This window comes from Falco rusticolus, chromosome 1 (assembly GCF_015220075.1).
Source record: "Falco rusticolus isolate bFalRus1 chromosome 1, bFalRus1.pri, whole genome shotgun sequence".
Lineage (NCBI taxonomy): Eukaryota > Metazoa > Chordata > Aves > Falconiformes > Falconidae > Falco > Falco rusticolus.
This window is the reverse complement of record NC_051187.1, coordinates 23,199,760-23,220,514: the sequence shown is the minus strand read 5'-3', so window position 1 is coordinate 23,220,514 and position 20,755 is coordinate 23,199,760. Positions and strand designations below refer to the sequence as shown.

Genomic DNA, 20,755 nt, shown 5'->3' with positions numbered 1-20,755 from the left:
TCTCACTGTCTTTTTGAAGTACATGAGATGATATGTTGTTTTTGCATTCTAAAAACCAAAGGGAGGAGATGAGAGTGATGAAGAGCTGGATGATGACGCTATGATGGCTCTTGACAAGAACATCTCAACTCTTTTTGCGGAGCAGCAGAAACGGATCCAGGCAAAGAAGGATGAGAAAGACAAGATGCGGAAAGAGAAGATCCTACGGAGGGATTTCAAGATTAAGGTGGGAGATAAGTGTACAGTGTGAAGACCTCTGGCTTACTAGCACATTAGTTATAGCCTACTGCGTGCCGTGAGCTACTTAACAGTGAACAGCTTGGACATGTCTGTATGTCATAAGCTCCTGGAGGCTGGGACTGAATTGCTCTGGCTTTGTACAACACCTGGCACAGCAGTATTGTGATCAGTGCCTGGGGTTTCACAGGCCTACTTCAAAACAAAAAGCAGGACTGTGCTTTCAGAAAGTGAACTGTGGTTTCTGTTTGCTGATCTGAAATGCTTCAGTTTATTAGATCCTCCCCACACCTACCCAAAGGTAGGTACCTGCTAGTTTTTGTAAACTGGACAGGCCTTATGTGCCTTAGTGTGATATGCATAAAATCCCTCTCGTAATTGTGCAGTGTAAGCTATTTTTTGATTGTTATACTAGTAAAATCAGGAGGATTAGAAGTAACACCCCCTCCCTGGTTGTTTGAGGCTGTAATACTGACTTTAGGCCACCTGGTGTCAGCATGGACTGTCCAGGACGTTCTGGCATCCAGGGACAGCTCCAGCGGCTCCTGTAGTCTGGCGTCAGATTAGCCAAGGCGAAGTTTGAAATTGGCTTTACTGCATTTTCATTCTGATGCTGTGCTAGAAGAGGCTGATTTTATACTAATGCACTGTCTGGAAGTCAGGGGGGCTTGCAGGGGTGGAAGCTATCTGTCAGTGGTGCTAATGGAGATCTGTGCCAAGTTACAGTGACTACAGGTCTGGCCAGGTGACAGTGATTCTCATAACTGCTGTTTCTAGATGGTATCACTGCACAAAATAAAGCTGAATTCAACAGACAGCCTTTAATCTTCAGTTAAAAATTTTTAATTTTCAGTTTCTCATGCTCTAACATTATGAATGATAGCAGAAGTTATACAGAGCTCAGCTGCAAATACTTTTCTTCTGCCCCTACAGCTGTTATGTAGCCCACTCCACTCTGAAGGAGCTGTGTAGATGTGTCGTGTTTCCCTGTCTGCATTAGTTTTCACATCAGTAACTGTGTTTGCAGGTGCTAGATCTGATTGAAGCGTTCTTGACTAAGCAATCAGAGAACCCGTTGGTGTTTGACATCATTGAGCCCTTGCTTCGGGTGATTGAACAATGCATGAGCTCAGACTCTGACAAGCAGGAGATTGACTTCCTCCAGAAAACAGCCAATATCTTCAAGTAAGTATCCTTAGTCCTCCAGATAATAGGCAATGGCTCCTGATAGACACCAGTGGTGTTGGTTGAATCCCAGAAAGTGGTCTTTCTAAGACTGAAGACAATTGCTATGCTTATAGATTGTGTAGAATTAGATTACCAACACCACACAATGCTGAGTTATAACCTGCAGGAAAGAAATAAGGATATGGGTTTTCTATACTAAGGGACTTCAAGTGTCAAACCTTAAGGTGGAAACCTTAAGAACAAACATTGGTATTGAAAGCACAGTGCCATGTCACTGCGTATCTCCATGGGCCTCTGACCTCTGAGTCAGACCATGCAGCAACTCCCTGGGCTTACAGAGTAGTTGCTGCTGTGGCTGGAACGAAACTTGCAATACTGAGACAGGCAGAGTGCAGATTTTCTCTGTTCACAGCCATAAGTAAGGCATGATACAAGCTAGACACAGATGTGTCATCATGATGTGTCTTCTGTATGCCATTCCTGGACGTCCTCCGCACTGCTCTAAAGCATTTTCAATGCTGCTTTCTATTCCCTGTTGAGAAGCAGTTCTGCAGTAACAGGGTTTGAGGCAGCCAGTCCTCTTTGTGGGAGTTCTGGAGGAAAGTTGACTCTAATGCCTAAATAGGTGCTTGGAAGGTGAAGAGCAGTAAAGTCTCCTCACTCTTCTTGCCGCAGCAATGACTACCTCTTTTGCTGCCCACAGCTAGCACCATTTTTGTTTGTGTCATCCTAAGCCCAGTGATAAGGGTTTGTAGCCATCTGTTCCCCAGAGCTCTTTCTGTAGGTAATGGCTTTGGGCTTGATTTTAACGCTCTTTCAGGAACTCATTGTGTCGAACTAAGCAGTACTGCAAGAGAGTGGACGCCCTGCAAGAAGATTTGCACGCTTTTGTGGAGAGGCTTGTGAAGAAAGCCTGCAAGCACACTGACTCTTCAGTGGCACTCTATTATTTCAGGTGAATATAGGTGAAAGGAGCGTCTCTGCTTGGTGCTGTGGGCTCGTCTGTAAGCAGGCATAATATTACATGTTCAAACAGTTCAGAGAAGTGAGAGACTCGATGCAGGCTAGGTGCCAGCATCTGTGTATCACGTCAGGACTAGCCAGTCATCCTTGCAATCTGAAGCATTTTCAAGCAAATGTCCATTTTTTAGTGATCATCTGCTGTGGGCTTCGTGGTACAGAAATAGTCTGGTACAGTTCTGCAGATTGTGATGGGAAGTGCTTCCTTGAGGCTTCCTTGGGGAGTGCGTGATAAAGTACGGGGATGACTGTAATTTGTAGGCAATCTGCAATGATTGTTCTGTAGGTACAGTGGTTTACTGTCTCCATGAGAGCACAGTGAGGATAATAGTGATTATGAGTCCTGACTGCATACCAGTATTTACTCCTTTGCTGCTGAATACAGGTGAATTAGGATAAGCTGTATGTGTGTGTTGGGGAACATGAGCAATCCTGCTGTTGCCTGGTGTAAATGGGACTGCCATGTACTAGTAGGCTTTCTTGTGACTTGCAGGCAGTTTCACGAGGACTTTCATACTCCGTCTGGGATTTCTGAACACAGTGGTGTACGCTGTGGATACTGTGTTGCATGGTCAACCCAGTGCCGTTGGGCAGTGTTGGCTCTGCAGCACACCAGGCTCGTGGCTGTGCAGACACCATGGTACTTCCTGGTGACACAGGGCTGGCTGTGTGTGCTGTGTGGCTCCCTGACAGCCTCCTGGCAGTGGCAGTCTGGAGCGGAGCCCTGCCCAGTTAACACGATGATTCTCAAAAAGCAAGCAGACTGTCTGCAAGCTCTCTGAGTTCTCCAGGCACATAGCAGCCTGGCGTGGGAGGGCTGTACTGCAGCACTGGCTGAGCTGTGCAGGCTCGGAAATCCTGGGGAAAAACAAAAATTGTCAAGCAGTGTTAGTGAAAAGCGTGAGCTTGAGGAAACCAGGCTGATAGTGGGGTATGTCTGACTGCAGTGACAGATAATGAAATGATGCAGCCTCCTGAGATTTATTTGTCTGTAGGTCTGGCCAGAGTGGGTTAGACTGAGAGAAGGGGCCCTCTTGGACTCTTTAACCCCAGCTTGGTTACAGAATAAGCTGCCTGCATCACTTGGCTGCTGCCCTTGTGGCTTTGCAGCAGCACCGTGATGCTGTGGTAACTGCTGTATTCTCTCCTTTTTTCTTTAGTGCCTCATTATACCTGCTCAAAGTGTTAAAGGGAAGCATGTCTGATACGCCATTAACTCTTCCTACTCCTTTGCCAGAGAACCAGAGCAACATCGTCCCGCAGGCTTGTCAGGTAAGACAGCAGGCTGCTCTAGAGGCAGGGTTTTTTGCTGGTAAAGTTGCATTACCCCATTTTGCTGAATGGGCCTTACTCAGTCTCAGCTGTTCTTGCTGCCTGCAGATACCTCTCTGCGTGATTTCTTTTCCATAAAACTGTCAAATTCTCCATCCCCATCTGGCCCTCACCCTCCTGCCTTTGCAGTGCCTGCTTGCCCCTAGCCACCAGTGACTGCTGATGTACAGTGAGGTTAATTGCCAGAGAAGCCTGATGTATATTTACACTCCTTTCCTGGCTGATTTGCTGTTTTTTCCATTAATCTTTCAGTGTAGTCACTCCAAATTTTTTTCCATGAGCATCCTGAGGGGCAGGAAAGCACAGGACAGTGGTGGATGAGAGTGAACTCCTATCTCTCTGAGGTTTGGGCTGAGTTATCTCATGGTGAAGAGAGTGTAGAGCAGCCTTGATTTCAACGGTAGCTGTTTGCAGGGAGACTCTTCAGTGCTATGGGTGTCGGTTGCTTGGGGAGCCTTGTTGTTGGGTCCCCTTTCAGCTACTGTCTCCGCTGAATTTCATAGGTCTCTGAATTTGGTGACCCTATGTATTGGGCAGCTCAGTCCAGTCACCTCCACTATAAACCTAGCAAATACTGATTCACCAGCTAGCCTGATACTTGCTTCTGAACCTCTCAAATTGTGTGTAGGAATTAGCACCTTAATCCTGTTGACGTTTTGTGGGTGAGGAAAAAAAACAGGGCTACCTCATGGCAAGGGAGGGCCTGGAAATTACAAACACTGAGTTATTATTAGCAGCTGAAAAGATAGCCAATGTTTCTACAGCTTAGCGAGAGACTGAGAGCCTTGATCCGGCCAGCTCTTGTTCAGTGTCGGGCCTTTCTGGAAAGAAAAACAAAGTGGCAGATCTGTGGGGAGTGTAGACGACATGCTTGATGTTGAGCCTGGAGACATGTTTCACAGCATCCTTGTGCAGCCTCCCAGGGAAGGCTATTATTCCTGTGGGATCAGAGCTGTGCTCTTGGCTGGCCCAGGACACAGCCAGCAGCTGAAGTGATTGCCGGTTTGAGGGAGGTGACACAGTTCGGTTTGTGTGGTGCCACTCGTGTTGACATTGTGTTGAGGCCGATAAGGTTTTGCAGTGGGGAACTGGTGACAAAGGTGTGTGTTTCCAGTGAGTAGTGCTTTGTGAGCATAACCTGGAGCTTGTCAGTAAGCAGGAAAGTGGAACTAGAGCAGACCCTATGATGCAGTGGCCAAATTTATGAAAAAGGCTGTTGTTATAGAAGAAATTTTTTACAGTAATCATCTGATGGGAGAAGGAATAAATTTGTTTCCCTTCAAGTGTGTCAAGTAAGTGCTAAGTATAGACACTTGACTAGGAAACCCAGGTAATGTATTTAAGGATCTGTCTCCCCTGTTACACTTTGGCCTGTGTTCAGCTGCAGTAGCACTGGGAGTTTGACCTGAGGATGGGACACGACATCAACATGGCTTTGACTTGCTATGAGGCCATGGAAAAATTGCTTGGGCAGAGGTTTGCGAAAGCCCCATCCACAGTTGTGAAGATCACAGCTTTGACCTCCTTGGGCCATAATTTTTCTTTCTTCCCAAAGAGCTGTGCTTCCTTGGCAATATGGGAACAGTCAGGAATGTTGGGATTGCGTTGCTCCACACTTTGCTCTTCATTCAGCCCTGTCTTGTTAGTTTAGATCCACATAGGCTGTGCAGGTCTCGGCTGGTTGCTGCATGTCTGGGATTCTGTTCTCCACCAGAGGGGGATATTAGAGCATTTACACAGTTCCGGGATTGCTGGATCCCTGATCAGAACTAGGGCTTGTCCGCTGGGTGCCTAAAAATCCTGGACATAGCTGCTCTTCACATATTCAGAATGGTCTTTGGGTGTTCTGTGAACCTTGTGTTAGCCATGCCCACCACAAACCTGGAAGTACAGCCACCACACTACACCACGTTACATGCAGTGTGTGCAGTCTCACTGGAAAGCTGTGCTGCCCTTTGCTAACATGGTCATACAGCTGTTGGTACTTGGGAGAACATGTTTGGGGCCCACTTTGTTTCTTTATGGTTCTGTGCTGTATCTCATAGGCCTGTATCATAAAAGCTACCCAAGAATATCTAGTTGTTGGAAAAAATCTGTGTGCACTGGTAGAAATTAATTACTTCATTGCTAGTGGTTCATCCTTGTGTTTCACTGGAAGTTTTTTGTTCTGCTTTTTCCCAACAGCTTCTGAGCACAGGTTGTTTGGATATGGAGAGAGTGACTGTAATATATCAGCAAGCACTGACACAATTCTTGACTAAACGCAACAGTGCCCTTACAATCTCCATGTTCCATGATCTCTTCAGACGCTTCCCGGTAAGTGTTGCTGGCTGTGTAGTATGTTGTCTTCTGCTGGCTCCAAAGTACAGTTGTCATTCTGGGGAAAGTAGGAAGAGAAGCCTCTGCTTCATTATGGGCTTTGAAAACTGCTGTAAGGTTTCCCAGGATCTTCAGTTGCTCAGACTCTTAATACTACGTGTTTTGATAGCAGTGCTGCAGAAGGCCAGGATCTCATTTATGGTTTGGACTGGGATACTGCATGGAGAATGTAGATGAACAGAAGGCTGCTCTTTAAAGCATAGCCTAAGAAGTGCTAATTTTTTACTAGTATTCAGTGCAACACAGATGAGCGAGATTTGCACAAAGACGGAGGGGGCCAGCTTGTTTAAACAGCTAATGTAGCTCCTGTCCAGCTTTGCTCTGACCACATGCTCAGTTTCTCAGTTTTTCTTCCAAGAAGGCTGTAGAGCATAGAGTCTAGCTGGAACCTAATCTGCAAGCCGTCTGTTCAGTCAGTGTCTGAAATGTTTGAGGATTTCCTGCAAACTTGACCTATGCCTGGAGCTGGTTTTCGCTATGAGGACAGCCAGTTTTTAAGAAACCAGCCTTGGGTCTGAATGTCATACAGTTCTTCAGGGATTTTTAGGTCAGAGTGAGGTAGAGACAGCTGCCAGAAGCCCTTTCTCAAAGGCTTCAACGTTTTAGAACTGGTATCTATTGGAATTGGAGGGTGGGAGGAGGCATAGGCTTGTGTGACTGGGGGAAGATGCTTTCAGACTTCTGAGGGATCCATCCAGGAGAGAATTCCTTTGCATAGCAGGTTTCTTAGGACCACAATGCCACCTACATAAGTTAGTGAAATAGGGGGAAGAGAAGGGTTGTGTGCTGCTGACATGGACAGCAAGCTTAAGATCCCATCTGCAGGTTTGTAGAGCCTGTGGATGTCATGTGACTGTTCCTTGCAGAAATGTCTTTTAAAATCACCTACACATCTTTTAAATACCTCCCAGGATGGTGACTCAACCACTTTCCTGGGCAGCCTGTTCCATTGCTTGATGACCATTTCAGTGAAGAAACTTTTCCTAATATCCAATCTAAACCTCCCCTGGTGCAACTTGAGGCTGTTTCCTCTCATCCTATCGCTTGTTACTTGGGAGAAGAGACCAACCCCCATTTTGCTACAGCCTCCTTTCAGATAGTTGCAGAGCACAAGAAGGTCTCTTTTGAGCCTCCTTTTCTCCAGGCTGAACACCCCCAGTGCCCTCAGCTGTTCCTGGTCAGACTTGTGCTCCAGCCCCTTCCCCAGCTCCGTTGCCCATCTCTGGATGCGCTCCAGCACCTCAGTGTCTGTCTTGGAGTGAGGGACCCAAAACTGACACAGTATTTGAGGTGTGACCTCACCAGTGCCAAGTACAGGGGGACAATCGCTGCCCTGGTCCTGCTGGCCGCAGTATTTCAGGTACCAGCCAGGATGCTACTGGCCTCCTTGGCCAGCTGGGCACACTGCTGGCTCATGTCCAGCTGGCTGTCAGGCAACACCCCCAGGTCCTTTTCTCAGGTGGCTTTCCAGCCACTCTTCCCCAAGCCCGTAGGGTTGTGTAGGGTTGTTGTGACCCAGCTGCAGGACCTGCACTGAGCCTTGGCCCATCGATCCAGCCTGTCCAGATGCCTCTGCAGAGCCTTCCTACCTGCAAGCAGACCAGCACTCCCGCCCAACTCGCTGTCTGCAGTCTTACTGAGGGTGCACTCGATCTCCTTGTCCAGATCATTGCACCCCTTTTATAAAACAAAGGTAATGATATACAGAAGATACTGGCCTGTTTAAAGCTGGGGTTTGCCCACTTGATAGAGCTATCTTTTCTTTTTGTAGGTTTCCTTCCCCCCAGAAAGAAACCATTTAAGGTGCAGTGGTTGGAATATGTCAGTGAACTGTGCAGCAAACTGCTGTCCGTGCTTTGTTAGGGCCAGATCACCCAGTGCCTGACAGATGGCATTAGAGGTATGCCCATAAGGTATTTTCAATCCAGATACTTCCTCATTTCTTTTGCCCCTAGATTTGGAAGTATTTTGCCTATAAACAAAGAAATCGGTGGGTTAGGGCAGAGCAGAGGTTCATCAAGTTTTTCTGACAATTGCCCCTCCTCTAGAAAGGTTGTTTAGGTCAAGACTTACTGCAGGTGACAACTTTAACCTGTCTCCAGGGAGGCTTTCCTCCTGACAGAGTTGGTTCTGGCCCCTTCAGCAGGCAGGTTTGGATCTTTCCCCAAGCTCTGACGATCTCCAGTCTAACTCAGCATATTCTCCTTTGCCTCTGGGACTGTTCCTCTACACAAAGTGAACTGCCTACGTAAAGTATCAGGCAGATGCAGACTTAAATCAAGAACCAGGCAGAACACAGGAGGTGAAATCTTTGCCTGATTTTTCAGAGTTAAGCATTTTGCTGCTGATTCTGTTGTGATTAAGATTTCATTCGGTGCTGGTGTGAGCAAAGCTGTTAACTTCCAAATAAGCTGTTGCTGATTTCTGGGCACTTTTCTTTCTTGTGGCAGTTTCTTCTTACTCAAGAAGCTGTGTAAAATACAGACTGTTTTGCTTGGAAAAACAAACCTGTCTGTCAGCAAACCACTAATAGGAGACTGGGTCTTTCTTTCTTACAGATCATGTGTAAGCCATTGGTAGATACTCTTGTCAAGTTTATCACAGCGGGAGCCAGGCAACATCAGCAGGTAAGGAGGAAAGCAAACAAACGAAGCAGTATTAAACAGTCGATTGGAGAAGCCACTTAATCACAGCAGCTCAGGTGATGCTTAATATGCTCATTCCTACCTTTAGGGCTGCCCAGTTTTGAGAAATGGGCTTCCAGAGAGGAGAGGTTTTGCAAATACAGCCTTGCTGCTTCAGGTCTGTGACTGAAGTTGTGAAAGTAGCTTGTGTATTTACAGGCACAGGGGTTCTTTGGTAGCATCTTGTTTAAAAACTGCCTGTGGCTTTCAGGGTTGAGGCCTGATTGTTGTAGGGCTTGCCTTCAGTCACTTATTCCTTGATTACTTTCTTATGGGTAAGATGTTCCTCTGTACTAATGTAGCATGTTGTAATCCTTGCCTCCTAACGCTAACTCCAGGTTGGCTTCTTGAGTCTGTTCTGCGCCTTGCCAGCTGTCCTGCATTTTCTGGGCCATGTGCTTCTGTGTCTAGTTTAAAACCACCTGTACTATAGATCAGATTTTTGATGGTTGATTGCCTGTGCCTGACTGACACAAAATTAGTGGAGCCTTATCAATAAAACATTGCAGGGTGAGTGCACAGCTCACTGTTGCATGAGCAGAGAATGAGGCCCGTCTGGATTTTCACTGCAGCATGGACTGTAGTGCGAGTTAATAACCAAAACCCCTTTAGGCCAGTAGCACTGTCTCTCAAACTTTCCCACCCCTTAGCTGTAACATGTAGCATGTGTCCCCTGCAGAAATGCATCCTAGATTGACCTTTCTGTTTCATAAATAGCTGTTTTATTGTTTCTGATCTTTGGAGGAAGCGTGAAGGTATGTGTTTACAGGAAGGCTGCTTTACCTTGTCAGTGTAAATTGCATTTCAGGCTCTTCTACCCAAAAGAAATGGCTCTGATTCAAAGAACAACAACAACAACAAAAAAGTGAATTAAGCTATTAGTAATTTTAGTGGATAGAAATAAGGATGTGTCACACAAATAACAAACAAATTAATTGTAAGGCACATACTTGATCCCACCCTCAAGAAACCAGAACAGCATCCCAAGCAGACAGCTTCTTTATATGGGTATCTGCTTCCCCACAGGGAATAATACTGTCCTTCTTTCAGGGCTTCCAGTTATCTGCTCAAGCTTTGTTTCCAGTGCCTGTTTATCTGTAGGTGGGAGGAGTAGGGGAGGACGTGCAGTGTGCTGTGTGTGGGAGACTGGATAGAGAACACGGATATACTACTGTTTAAACAAAGGCAACATGGAGAGTAAGCTGTGTAAAGCCTGTGGAGTTTGGAGTTGCAGCTCTAAGTTTTTTGCACACTGCTTCCTTTTCAGGAATTCTGTCTTCCCCTCATCAAATGTCAGATTTGCCAGGTTTTCAATTAAATTTTCCCACTGATTCTCAATGCAGATGTGCTTCAGTGGTATCTTGGGGGTAGGGGGCAAGCTAGGTGGGTGTATGTGGCAAAGTGATGTTGTGGGTGAAGCAGGGGGATACCTTCTCTGGAGTCTCTGCAGCTCCTGGCAGCCTCTGGGGGAGTGAAGTGGAGAGGCTCAGCTACCAAAAGGGCTGTCCTAACTCAGAGTCCTGAAGACGCCAAAGGTCTTCTGATAATTTGGCCACCCCTCATGGTTTAGAGGCAAGTGGAGTAGTCATCCATGTTCAGCCCTGAATATTGGCTTCTAGTCATTAAACTAACTTAGTCCCAGAGACATGAGGCTTAATTTCCCTTCTAACGCTCCTGCTATTAATGCTGATCGTTCTGGCTATGCCTGCTGCATCTGTATGAACAGCTAATCCCACTGTGATTTTGACATCTTGGCTTTGCAGATCCCTTTGGCAGGGAGTCCTCGGGGCTGTGCTGGCTGGGGAGAGCCGTGCTCTGCACGGGAAGGTGGAGGCTCGCAGCTCTGGCCAGGTGTCTCGTGTTGGCCTGGCAATGAACCCTGGGGATCTGGCACAGCAGGGCTGCTGGCCGCTGCTATCCCAGCCAGCCTTGGGGAGACCCTTCCCAAGGGGGTAGGAGAAGCGCATGTACCTTCAGGTTGGGCTTTTGGGTAGTTTTGAACAAAAGGAAAAGTCGTTCATGAGGAGGATGCAGGAGGGCATGTTTCTTCCTCATCATCCCAAATACCTGGGAGTTTGTGAGAGCAGCATGGATGTAGGGAGTCTGTTTCATCTCTCTTCTCAGCTGCACTGGTCCCTGAGTTTTCTTAAGGTCTTTAAGGGAAGATCTTACGGTCACTGGCATACATGTCCAGCTTTTACTTCAGGGGTCTCTGCTCTTGCTGGGGCCTCTGGTGGGAAGTCAAACTTGATCACTAAGTGACCTGGTTGAAGCTGCGGCATGTTTCCCTCTGTGCTTGGTAAGTCACACAGTGTACAGCAAAGCCTGCACCTTCCTGGGCTCCTGTCAAGAAACAGCAAACCCAAAATGTATGTGAAATGTTGTTCCTGTGCCTTCTGTTATGGGCTGTTGCAGGTCTGTCAAACTCAATTTCTGGGCAGCTGTAACTGAGAGGAAATGCAGGAGCTGTTCAAATGCTGCTCAGCTAGTGCTGCCTTGGAGAGGAGCAGTCTGGCCTCTCCAGCCCCAGCCATTTGCCCTGACCCTGGGAAGCTTGCTGTCTGTCTGGTGCCCGAGTGTTCGTGCAGTTATATTGGAGAATGGACTTGAGGATAATTTGACTGAAAACTTAGTTTCCTCTTGGACACATTTCCCCCTGCCCTTTTGCTGTGTTAAAATTAATTTTGATCAATTCACTGGTTTTGTTCAGGGCGCAGGGACACTCAGTTCAGGGCCAGGAGTGACAGGGTGAAAGCTATGATTTATTTCATCAAACGGCAGTGTTTGTTAACATGAAATTATGGCTCCGTGAAGTGAGTACGAGAATATTGGAAAGCAGAGTTTGTATAGACTGTTGGCTGTAGCTGATGACTTGGGGAACTGGGTCTTGCATTGCTGCAGCCTCTGTGCGTCCTGTCTCCCTCAGTTGCTCACCTCTAAAAGCCAGAGAATATCAAACCCTCAGCAGCAGCGTTATGTCTGTGAAGACAGAGGTGTTTGTAGCTATCTGATGCCTTTCTGGGAGGTGCCTTTCTCTGGCAGGTGTGACTGCTGTAGAGAAGGGTCCTTTGGAGATATCCAAAGGCAGGTGCATCAGAGGGTGCACCTTGATGCAAAGCTTAGCAGAAGAAAAGGCAGCTTTAGAACAAAAACCTCAGATACTGTGACTGACATCAAGTCAGCCCTTTTCCTCTTGACACTGTTCCTACATGCCTAAAGCATCAGTAAGGTTGTTCACCTCCATGTTGAAGTAATTTGTGCGATAAAACAAACAGCACTTTGAGAGGTGAGAGCTCTTAAGGAAGTTTTAAACGTGGCTCACAGTGGTTGGGTTGGTAGGTTTTCCTAGCTGAAAGCACAACCTGTATAACAAGTTTCAAACTGGAAAGGTGAATTTGCAATGGTCTTACTGAGACTGAACTTGGAACCAAAGCTTGTACCTGTGGCCAAGTTCTATTCCTCTGATGTTACTCCTGGAGCATGGATGCCTGCAGGAGACAGTAATACAGCAGTTTCCCTGGAAAAGGAAACAGCTGGAGAGAATGGTGTAATTTGTGAGCAGGGGAACAAAGGGCCAGGGATGCTTGAGCCGGGGTGGGGGCCTGTCATCCCACCTTGAATTCACTTAGGACCTGTTTAAACCTATACATCAGAAAGATACAAGATGAAGATGTGACAGTGGATCTGCAGAAACACCTTGTTTCAGGCAGTTCACGCATCTGAACTGGACTCCTCACCTTTTGTGAGACCACACTGACTGCAGGACACTATGAGCTGCGCTGTGACTGGCAGCTGGTGCTTTGAATGTTCAGTGTTACCGGTTGGCTGGCCTATTTTTCATTTCTTGAAGTGTGGAGCTAAAGACAACTGCTGTCCCAAAGGTGCCTGTGTGCAAGTTAAAATGCTTCAGGCTTTTAAAAAATGAACATGCTAATGTTTGGATGTCTTTAATTTATTGAACTGAGAAATCTGGTGGGTTTTGCTGTGGTTTGGTTTTATGGTTTGGTTTTTTTGTGCTTTTTTTTTTTTTTTTTTACTACAGTAGCAGTTGGGATCTTTTAGATAAACTCTTGTTGATCCTTAATTTCCCATATGTATAAGTTAAACCAACATATAACTTAAAGCTGTGCTGTCTTCTCAGAATGTGGTCTGCCTGATGTCTGTGGATGATGTGTTCTTTACGCTGTTGTCTACTGTAGAAAGAAGTGAATAGAAACTATATGAAATCACTAGATTGTAAGCAGCTATGGTGAAGCTTTTCAAGAGGACTTCAGTGTGTGAGAAGCGCTACAAATTGAAGTAAAAAAGAATGAAGGCAGTAAAGAATGGAATTTTTTGGGTAGTCTAATCCAGCTTGTTGGATGCAGTTCTGAGGTCTGGGGTCCTTGAAATCAGTCATCCTACCTGTGACTGTGTACTTCTGGAATGGCCAGCAGAAGTGTCTGCAGTGGCAGGAAAACGGGACCAGTGCACACATCACAATCTTTTTGTACATATAGGGAGATTTGCTAGCTTTCTCTTACCAACAGGGTGTTTACACTTGAGTAAAGTATAGCTAACATTTCTAGAATCCAGTACCTACATGCATACATATGTGTGCTTTAAGTAGGCTGGGAAAAAATGACAGCTAGGGATATAGTCTTCAGTGGTAAGACTGGTATGGAAAACAACAAGTCATCAAAAATGGAGCTTCTGTTGTACCGTTGAGTTGTCCTAGTGCTAATGAATTGTGTTAAACTGATCATCCCATTGGCACAGATGATCCCATTGGCAGCGCAAAGCCTTGCGGTCAGCCAGGCAGAATGTGTGTGGTGCTAACAGGTGGGGGAGGCTTGTGCTGTTCTGTTGACTAAGGATGTTGCTTTCAGTCTGATGTCTTCCACAAGCACTAAACACATTCTCTCAAATTCTGTTTAGAAAAAAATCTGTGTGAGCTTGTTCTAGCTTCCTTCTTTCTTAACACAATTTGGTCTTACTACTGCAATTGTTTTCCAGGGGACCTTGACCTTCAAATTACTTCCTTGTGCCTTGTTTCAGTGGGTGCAGTGTTGCTTTTTCAGTATGCACAAAAGGCTTGTTTTTTTGGCTTGTGCTGATGGACCGTAAACCAGGGATCAAGATGTGTTTAATTTAATGATTGTTGCATGACTCAGCTACATACCAGAACCCTCCTGAGCCTTAGGTGAGGAATGTCTTCCTAGTTTATTTTTAGCAGCATCGGTATGATGAGCTACAGTAACGTCTATCTGTAATTGTGCAGTCTTGGGCTGTGCCTCTGATGCTGTTACAGCACAACCCCCTCGGTGGTGTATTGTTAATTGTGGTGTAGTTCTTACTGCAGTGGCCCCCCACCCCGCATTCTCATAAATGCTGGGGCTGCCAAGGGGCTGGATGAGTCCGTGAACCGCTTCTACCATAAAAACTTAACTCTGTTAGTCTGAGGATCGGGTGAAGAAGGAAAATGTGTGGCTGGTTGCATTGCAGTACCCAGGCTTACTGATGATGCAGGCATCTGCAGGCAAGTGCACACTCCAAGTGCCAGCTCTGGACTGGAAACAGGCTGAAGCACGGACTCTCTGGAAGTCTGGACTGGAACAACCATGCTTTTCCCTGGGAAACCCAGCTTGTGGGCAAGTGGTATTGGAACCAGTTCAGGAAGGAAAACTAGTAAATGAAATGCCCACTGCTACCAGGAGTAAGGTGTTATCCGCATCTCGCTTGTGCTGACATTCACTTAGACAGTTTCTATTCTGTAACTTTTTCCTAGGGTTTATGCAAATGATTTGATACCTGTCCTTTGTTCTTTTCCTTTGGGGAAATACTAGGAGTGTACATTTCAACACAGTTACTAAGAGCCTTTGCAATTTTTTTTGCGCTGTGGTCACACATCAGTTTGAATACATTCCTGTCCTCTTATTTATGTTTGAAGCTATATTGATTGAGGATGTTGCAGTAGCTGGGAGCATAATGGTGCTGTATTTGTCCATAGAGTGAGTTTATTTTCTGATTTGGCTAGAACTCTGCAAAGCTGATGTAAGTGCAGAGCTTTCATGATACTAATAAAAGTCATTTAGTGTGGAGATGAGAATGGGCACTGAGACAGAGTTCAAAATGTCGTCTTATGTCATATAGATTCATTAGTATTTCAAAATGTGTTTTTATAAAGCAGTCTGTGACAAGGAACCCCTTAAGATCTATCTAATAGAGAGTGTATTTTAGGTAAGTTGCTAATTAATCTTGGTGCTTTGGCAGTCTCCCCAAAGGGATCAAACTTCTATAGACATAATTTTACAGAACTGAAGCAATTCTTTGCCAGAGCTGCCATCACTAGAAGAGTAAAATAAGATCTCAAAGTCCTGCCAAAGAGGTCCTGGCTGGTTGACAGTTATCTTTCTGTTTTATGTTCTATGTAAATATCCAAGTTAAAAAGTAATTAAACTTTAATATAGCAAGAACACTAAAAGCACTGCAAAGCATCATAAGCCAGCACCCCTCTATGTGCGTGTTTGGGAGTGTTCTTCCTCATGCTGCAATAGATGAATGGATCACTACATTAACACACCATGCCTTGCCTGCATTCTCACAGATAGTTTCCAGCAGGTGGTATAGAAAGGACTTGTTACGGAATATTTAGCATAAGCTCTTACTAATAATGAAGCAAGTTAAAGCTCCCCAGATAAGCATCAGCACCAGTTCAGTTCTACCTCCTTTGCCTCAGAAATGAGAACTGGGCTGCCGGTGCTAGCTAAGCAATAGGCTGGGACTGAAAGGTACCGTTCCTTCAAAGCATCCTCCATCCTCTCAGCAGAGGTAGGACACGCTGTGCCTGTGTCCTCCATAGAGGTGTCACTAGGGGGGGGCTTGTCTCGGGGTCCAGTTGTGGTGAGCAGACCTTCCAAGGGTAGTAACCCACAGGCAGTGACAGCTTATTGTGTGATGTAGTGTTACAGTGGCTGTTGCCTGCAGACTTCTTCCTTTGTGTCTTCCTCTGTTCAGCATGCACCCTCTCTTCAACAAAGGGAAATTATTTGCAGCTGGAAAATGCATGTCAAACTGACATGCTTTGGCTCTGGTCAGTGTCCTGCCCCTGTTCCTGTTTTTGTCTAAGGAGGTGGTCAAGGAGATCCTGTGTTTTGCAAGGTGAAGCTCAACCACGGGTGGGCTTTTGGACATTTTTGAGCTATCTCATCATGAGCCAGCAAAAGCCCTGTGACATGAACTAGCTCTAGGTATGTAAACTGTCCCTCTGAAGTTGAAGGGGAAATAGCTGAATGCTTGAGTGCTTTGCTGGGTCAGGGCCAAAGCGCTCTACATTATTGTGTGGAGATTTTTAATACCTAGACCTTTAGGATGGTTGTGGATATGGATTATTGCATCCTAACCTTTCATTTTTGAGAGCGTTTCTTGCACTGGGAGAGCTCAAAGAAACTGTCTTCCTTTGGTGAGTTGGAGGACGTTGACAGCATCTGCAAATATTCTCTGCTGTTCTGTGGAAAGATGTCTAATGCCATAGTAAAATGTAGTGTGCTCTGATGAACTGCTTTGTAAGGCGTGTTTCTTTCTCCCTTTCCTCTCACTTGTGTGAGATGGTTGGAAATTTAAAAAGTTCTCGTTAAATTTTTCAGGTCCTCCTGACTGCATTTAAGCGGAATGCTTGAAATCCCATGGCACGAGTTTTTACTTGTGTTTGCATTGAGAACTTTGTGTGCTCATGGTGTATCTCAGTTGAACAAGACACCCCTGTCACTGAGTCTACAGGGTCTCTTTGGAGCATTGTACATGTTGTTATCTGTTTATGGTTCTTTATTTTTTCTGTCATAATGGTTTTTTGGTTCTATTTCTTGGGGCCTTTTAATGGCCGCTGTGTCTTTTGCAAAAGTGTCTAGCAGATAGATGCCTGCATTGCCCACATACAAATCCATAATGATACCAGGCATTAATTGACTGGCACAGAGAAACTGCCCTTTAGCAGTCCCGGGGTTTATATTCCACCACACTTGGTGCAGCGCAAATAAACATGAAAAAGCTCCTACTTGCCTCTTTATTCTGATTGTGGAGATAGAGACTGTGTTTATTCTGCTTACTGCCATTCAGCTGATTGTGATGATCGTGTAGCAAATCCTCATTAATGGAGGAAACATTTTAATCTGTTGCTGGGAGGAAGTAAGAGAATTAAAAGGTCACATATACTTTAGTTGTTACTATAGATGTAGCTGCTGTCAAGAGCTATCCAACGGTGGGACTGATCAGTAGCTTGAACAGCCCTGCATGTCGGATGGACTCGCTGAGTTAGATACATACCATATTGCAGTTATTTTCCAAGACTGAGTAATTTTCCTAGCCTACTAAATTAAACTTGCCATCTGACACATGGGGAGTTGATAGTTTTTAAAAAGAGTGAACCACCCAAGTGTGTTCTGCTCAGCCTGACAAACATAGCCCCTTCAACAATTTGATGAGTAGGGACTTGTGTAGAGCAAATGGGAAAAGTTTGCTTGGAGGCAAGGTCATTGCCATTTATGTAATAACAGCATAACGAAAACAGGATGGGAAGAAATGTCTGGGGCTGAGATGAAATCGGTGACTGTCTCAGTCATACAGGCTGGAGTTATATTCATGCTACAAAATATTACAAAAACATTAGCATAGAATCCTGTTTTCTTGAAGTTTTCGGTAATGATTTCTGCTGTTTACAGTGGGCTGTTGGATCTTTGTTTGGAAATGAGCAACTGTGCTCGCAAGTGAAGAGGGGGCAAGTGTTTTGTTGCAGTGTCAAATGAAACGCCAACCTAGGCTGTACTTACAAGGATATTCTTAAGAGTTGGTGTAGGAAGTGGTAGGTCCCTTTTTGTTGTGGTTTAGGGGTGCAGGAGGAATGGGGTTTGGCTCTTTGTGTTTCTGCTTTCCCTTGGTGTGTATTCAAATGCCACTCTGCAGAAGTTAAAGCACAAGAAAGGAGTTTGGGTTTCTCTGCAGGATTTATCAGCTATCTCCTAGCAGAATATGGTCTCCAGCCATGTCGCTCTCCCTGAGAGCCATGTGCAGTCTGTCATGTCATGGTGCTTCTCTCAGTGGATTCTGCAAAATGGAGAGGTCTGCTGGTGAGCATGCGAATCGATGAATCTACAGAGTTCAATGCAGTACAATTTCCAACTTCTTTTTTTCGCTTAGCAGTGTTGTTCATTTCAATGTTCTAAGCTAACAATTTTACTGACGTGTGAGTACTTTTTTTTTTTTTTGTACTGCTTGAAAGCTGAACTTCAGTAGTGGACGTTTGAGTGGATTAGAATTCTAATTTCTTATTATCTGCTTATAAATGTTCTCAAAAGATGAAAACCTTTGTCCTTGCAAAATCAAGACTGGTCTAGTGAATTGAGGACAGCAGCTAAAAGGCACACAATGCCTAGGCAACTCGAGTTTTCTCTTTTGAATGTGTACTGCTCTTAAATCTCCTAAATTATTGAATTTGACTTGAGCAAAGTCCCTTTAAATAGGCCACATTATGCAGTAACTGCCTTCTGTATAGTCTAAAGAAAATCCTATTGCATGTCTCTCCTGAATTGAAGAAAATTGTCTTTGTTTGTGCAGAGGAGACATCTGGCTTAGAAGGTGTTGTGAAGAGCAGCCAGATGAGGGAACTGGAGCAGGGACAGTTTTGGTTTTGCCAACATGTGCAAGTAACTTGAGGTGTCAGTGGAGCTTCTTGATGTTTGATAATACAGTTGTATGCGTGTAAAATAAAAATTATCAAAATGACAGCTTTGGGATAGGTTTGGTTTTTTTCAAGAGGAAAGCTAGGGTCGAGAGAAAGGATAGTGCCCCAGATGATTTTGCGAGAGGTTTCTTGATACTTGGTAATACTCCTTTGAGCCTCAGCTACTGGGGCATTCTGTGAGAATTTCTGCTTTGATTTCTTAACAAAAGGGCATTTCTGGCTCTGGTGTTTAGAGTGAGGAGTTTGGAAAAGCAAAGTGGAAATGCTCCAAAGTAAACAGGACCATATTAAGAAACTAAATTGTCTTAGGTGTTTTGTTTTAAACTGTGACTTTGTTCTTTACTTGGGAGGGAAGTATATTTAGGAGTGGAGAGGGAAATGGGCATATTTCCTGATTATTATTTTTTAATGTGGGAAGGGAGAGGCTTGGATGCATTGCACAGAATCCATTGCCGTTCTTTTCTCCTCTAGTCTCAGTATGTCAGTATGCCCTGTGGTACCAATATTCCGCCGCCCCCCCCCCCCCCCCCGTTTCAATCCTGTAACTGAGCATTACGGAAAAAGCAAGAAAACGTCAGTGCTTATGGGTGCTGATATCTGTGTTCTGCTACTGATTTAGTTCGTATTCTCATGGTTCACTTAATTATGGCAACTTTTTATTTTTCAAGAACTTAGGATAATAAGATATTGACTTTTTTTTTTTTTTTTTTGAGGGAAACATTAAGACTGATTGGCCTTTCTGATATGGTAAGTGGTTACCCCTGGGAGAAATGAATCTCTGTTCACCAAAGCAGCAGACTGATCCATGGATTGTTCTGTATTGATTGCTGTGTCCTGAGGGTCTGCCTATTGGCCTCTGGTGAAAGAGGAGCGCAAGGGTAAATAATGTCTTCCCCAGCCCTGAATGCTCACTAGCTGTATCTTTGTTGTATGCAAATGAAGTATTCAGAGCTTAATACCATCAGCCAGGCCTGGACCAGGAGTCCAGTGTGTTATTTTACATGTTCATTGTTTTGACTGCCCAAATGTCCTGCAGACCCTTCAGGAAGCCTGCCAGTGAAGCGCTGTATTTAATGTGCAGATATCCTCTGAAAAACTGCGGTGTCAAGTCTTCTCCCTCTGTGTACTGACTCATCTTTACTGCCTTTAAAATCTGGCAACACCTTATTTCTGTCACTAGTTCTTGTTAGATTGTGGTGACTGTAGGAGGGAGCTTTGATAATTTTTTAAAATTATTTTTTAATGATTTTTTCCCCCCTTCCTTTCCTAGCTGCCAACAGAACGATGCTGAAGGAAGCAGCTGTACATGTGCCCACTTGTATTGGGCACAAATGTCCTGCTGGAGTGAGCAGGCTTTCACAAATGAGTTCCTCTGGTTAGGCAAGTGGAAGATGAGGCTTTTGCTCTGACAAGAGCATCGTCCAGAGCACTGTTTGCAGAGGAACCAAGCATGGGAAAAAAATCCACTCAGCAGCAGTGGAGAGAACATGATTTGCAGAGTCCCTGATTAAACAAATTAAATAATGATGTTTTAGGGCATGAAGAAACCGGTATGTAAGTGAATACCATATATATACCTTGGTCTGCAGGCAGGCTGCTCAAGTGTCTTGACTGCTAGTCCTGGGTTTTCTCCTGGCTCAAGTACATGTAAAAAAACCATACTGGTGTGATTGTCAGTGGAGGCAATGACTGTTTTTTTCCCTATAGGACTAAGGCTGACATAGCTCGTGTAGGTGCAGCTGCATTATATAAAGGTGGTTTCTGTGGGGTGTAGCTCATTCCATGTTTTTCAGCCAGATTGAGCGGTGGTGGTTTAAGTGCTTGTGTCTTGCAATAGCTGTTTTCATGTTGTGGAGGAGGAGGATGTGCCAGCATAGCTAATGTGATAAAACTTTTTGTAGTATAGACAAGTAAGCAGCAGCAGAATGAAGTTAACAGCCCATCTGATCGATGTGACAGCTGCTCTTCAGAGCCTTGGGAATAGTAGGAGAATTGTATAGGTTTCTTAACTTCTCATTGCTGCTGCTTAAAGCAGGATATCTGAGCCACGGGTGAAGAGGTTTGTGAATGATAATAAAAATAAAGGGGAGAGGGGAGTGAGCAGGAGGGGTAGAAGATGAAGATTTCTTCACAGTCAGTTTTTTCTCAATTGCTGTCTTCCAGGGAGCTTTGTTCTTTTCAGTAAGCCTAGCTGTAAAAC

The 20,755-nt window shown here is 45.0% G+C and overlaps 1 protein-coding gene across 1 annotated transcript in view; it reads left to right on the top strand.

Annotated features, from left to right (window-relative positions):
- The window catches only part of MYBBP1A (MYB binding protein 1a), a 61,501-nt gene that overhangs the window by 15,682 nt on the left and 25,064 nt on the right, over window positions 1-20,755 (top strand). Inside the window, exons 18-23 of the mRNA XM_037375094.1 lie at window positions 62-226; window positions 1,265-1,422; window positions 2,246-2,380; window positions 3,606-3,717; window positions 5,962-6,093; window positions 8,715-8,783. Coding sequence (XP_037230991.1) covers window positions 62-226; window positions 1,265-1,422; window positions 2,246-2,380; window positions 3,606-3,717; window positions 5,962-6,093; window positions 8,715-8,783 — 771 coding nt within the window. The remainder of the gene's footprint in view (window positions 1-61; window positions 227-1,264; window positions 1,423-2,245; window positions 2,381-3,605; window positions 3,718-5,961; window positions 6,094-8,714; window positions 8,784-20,755) is intronic.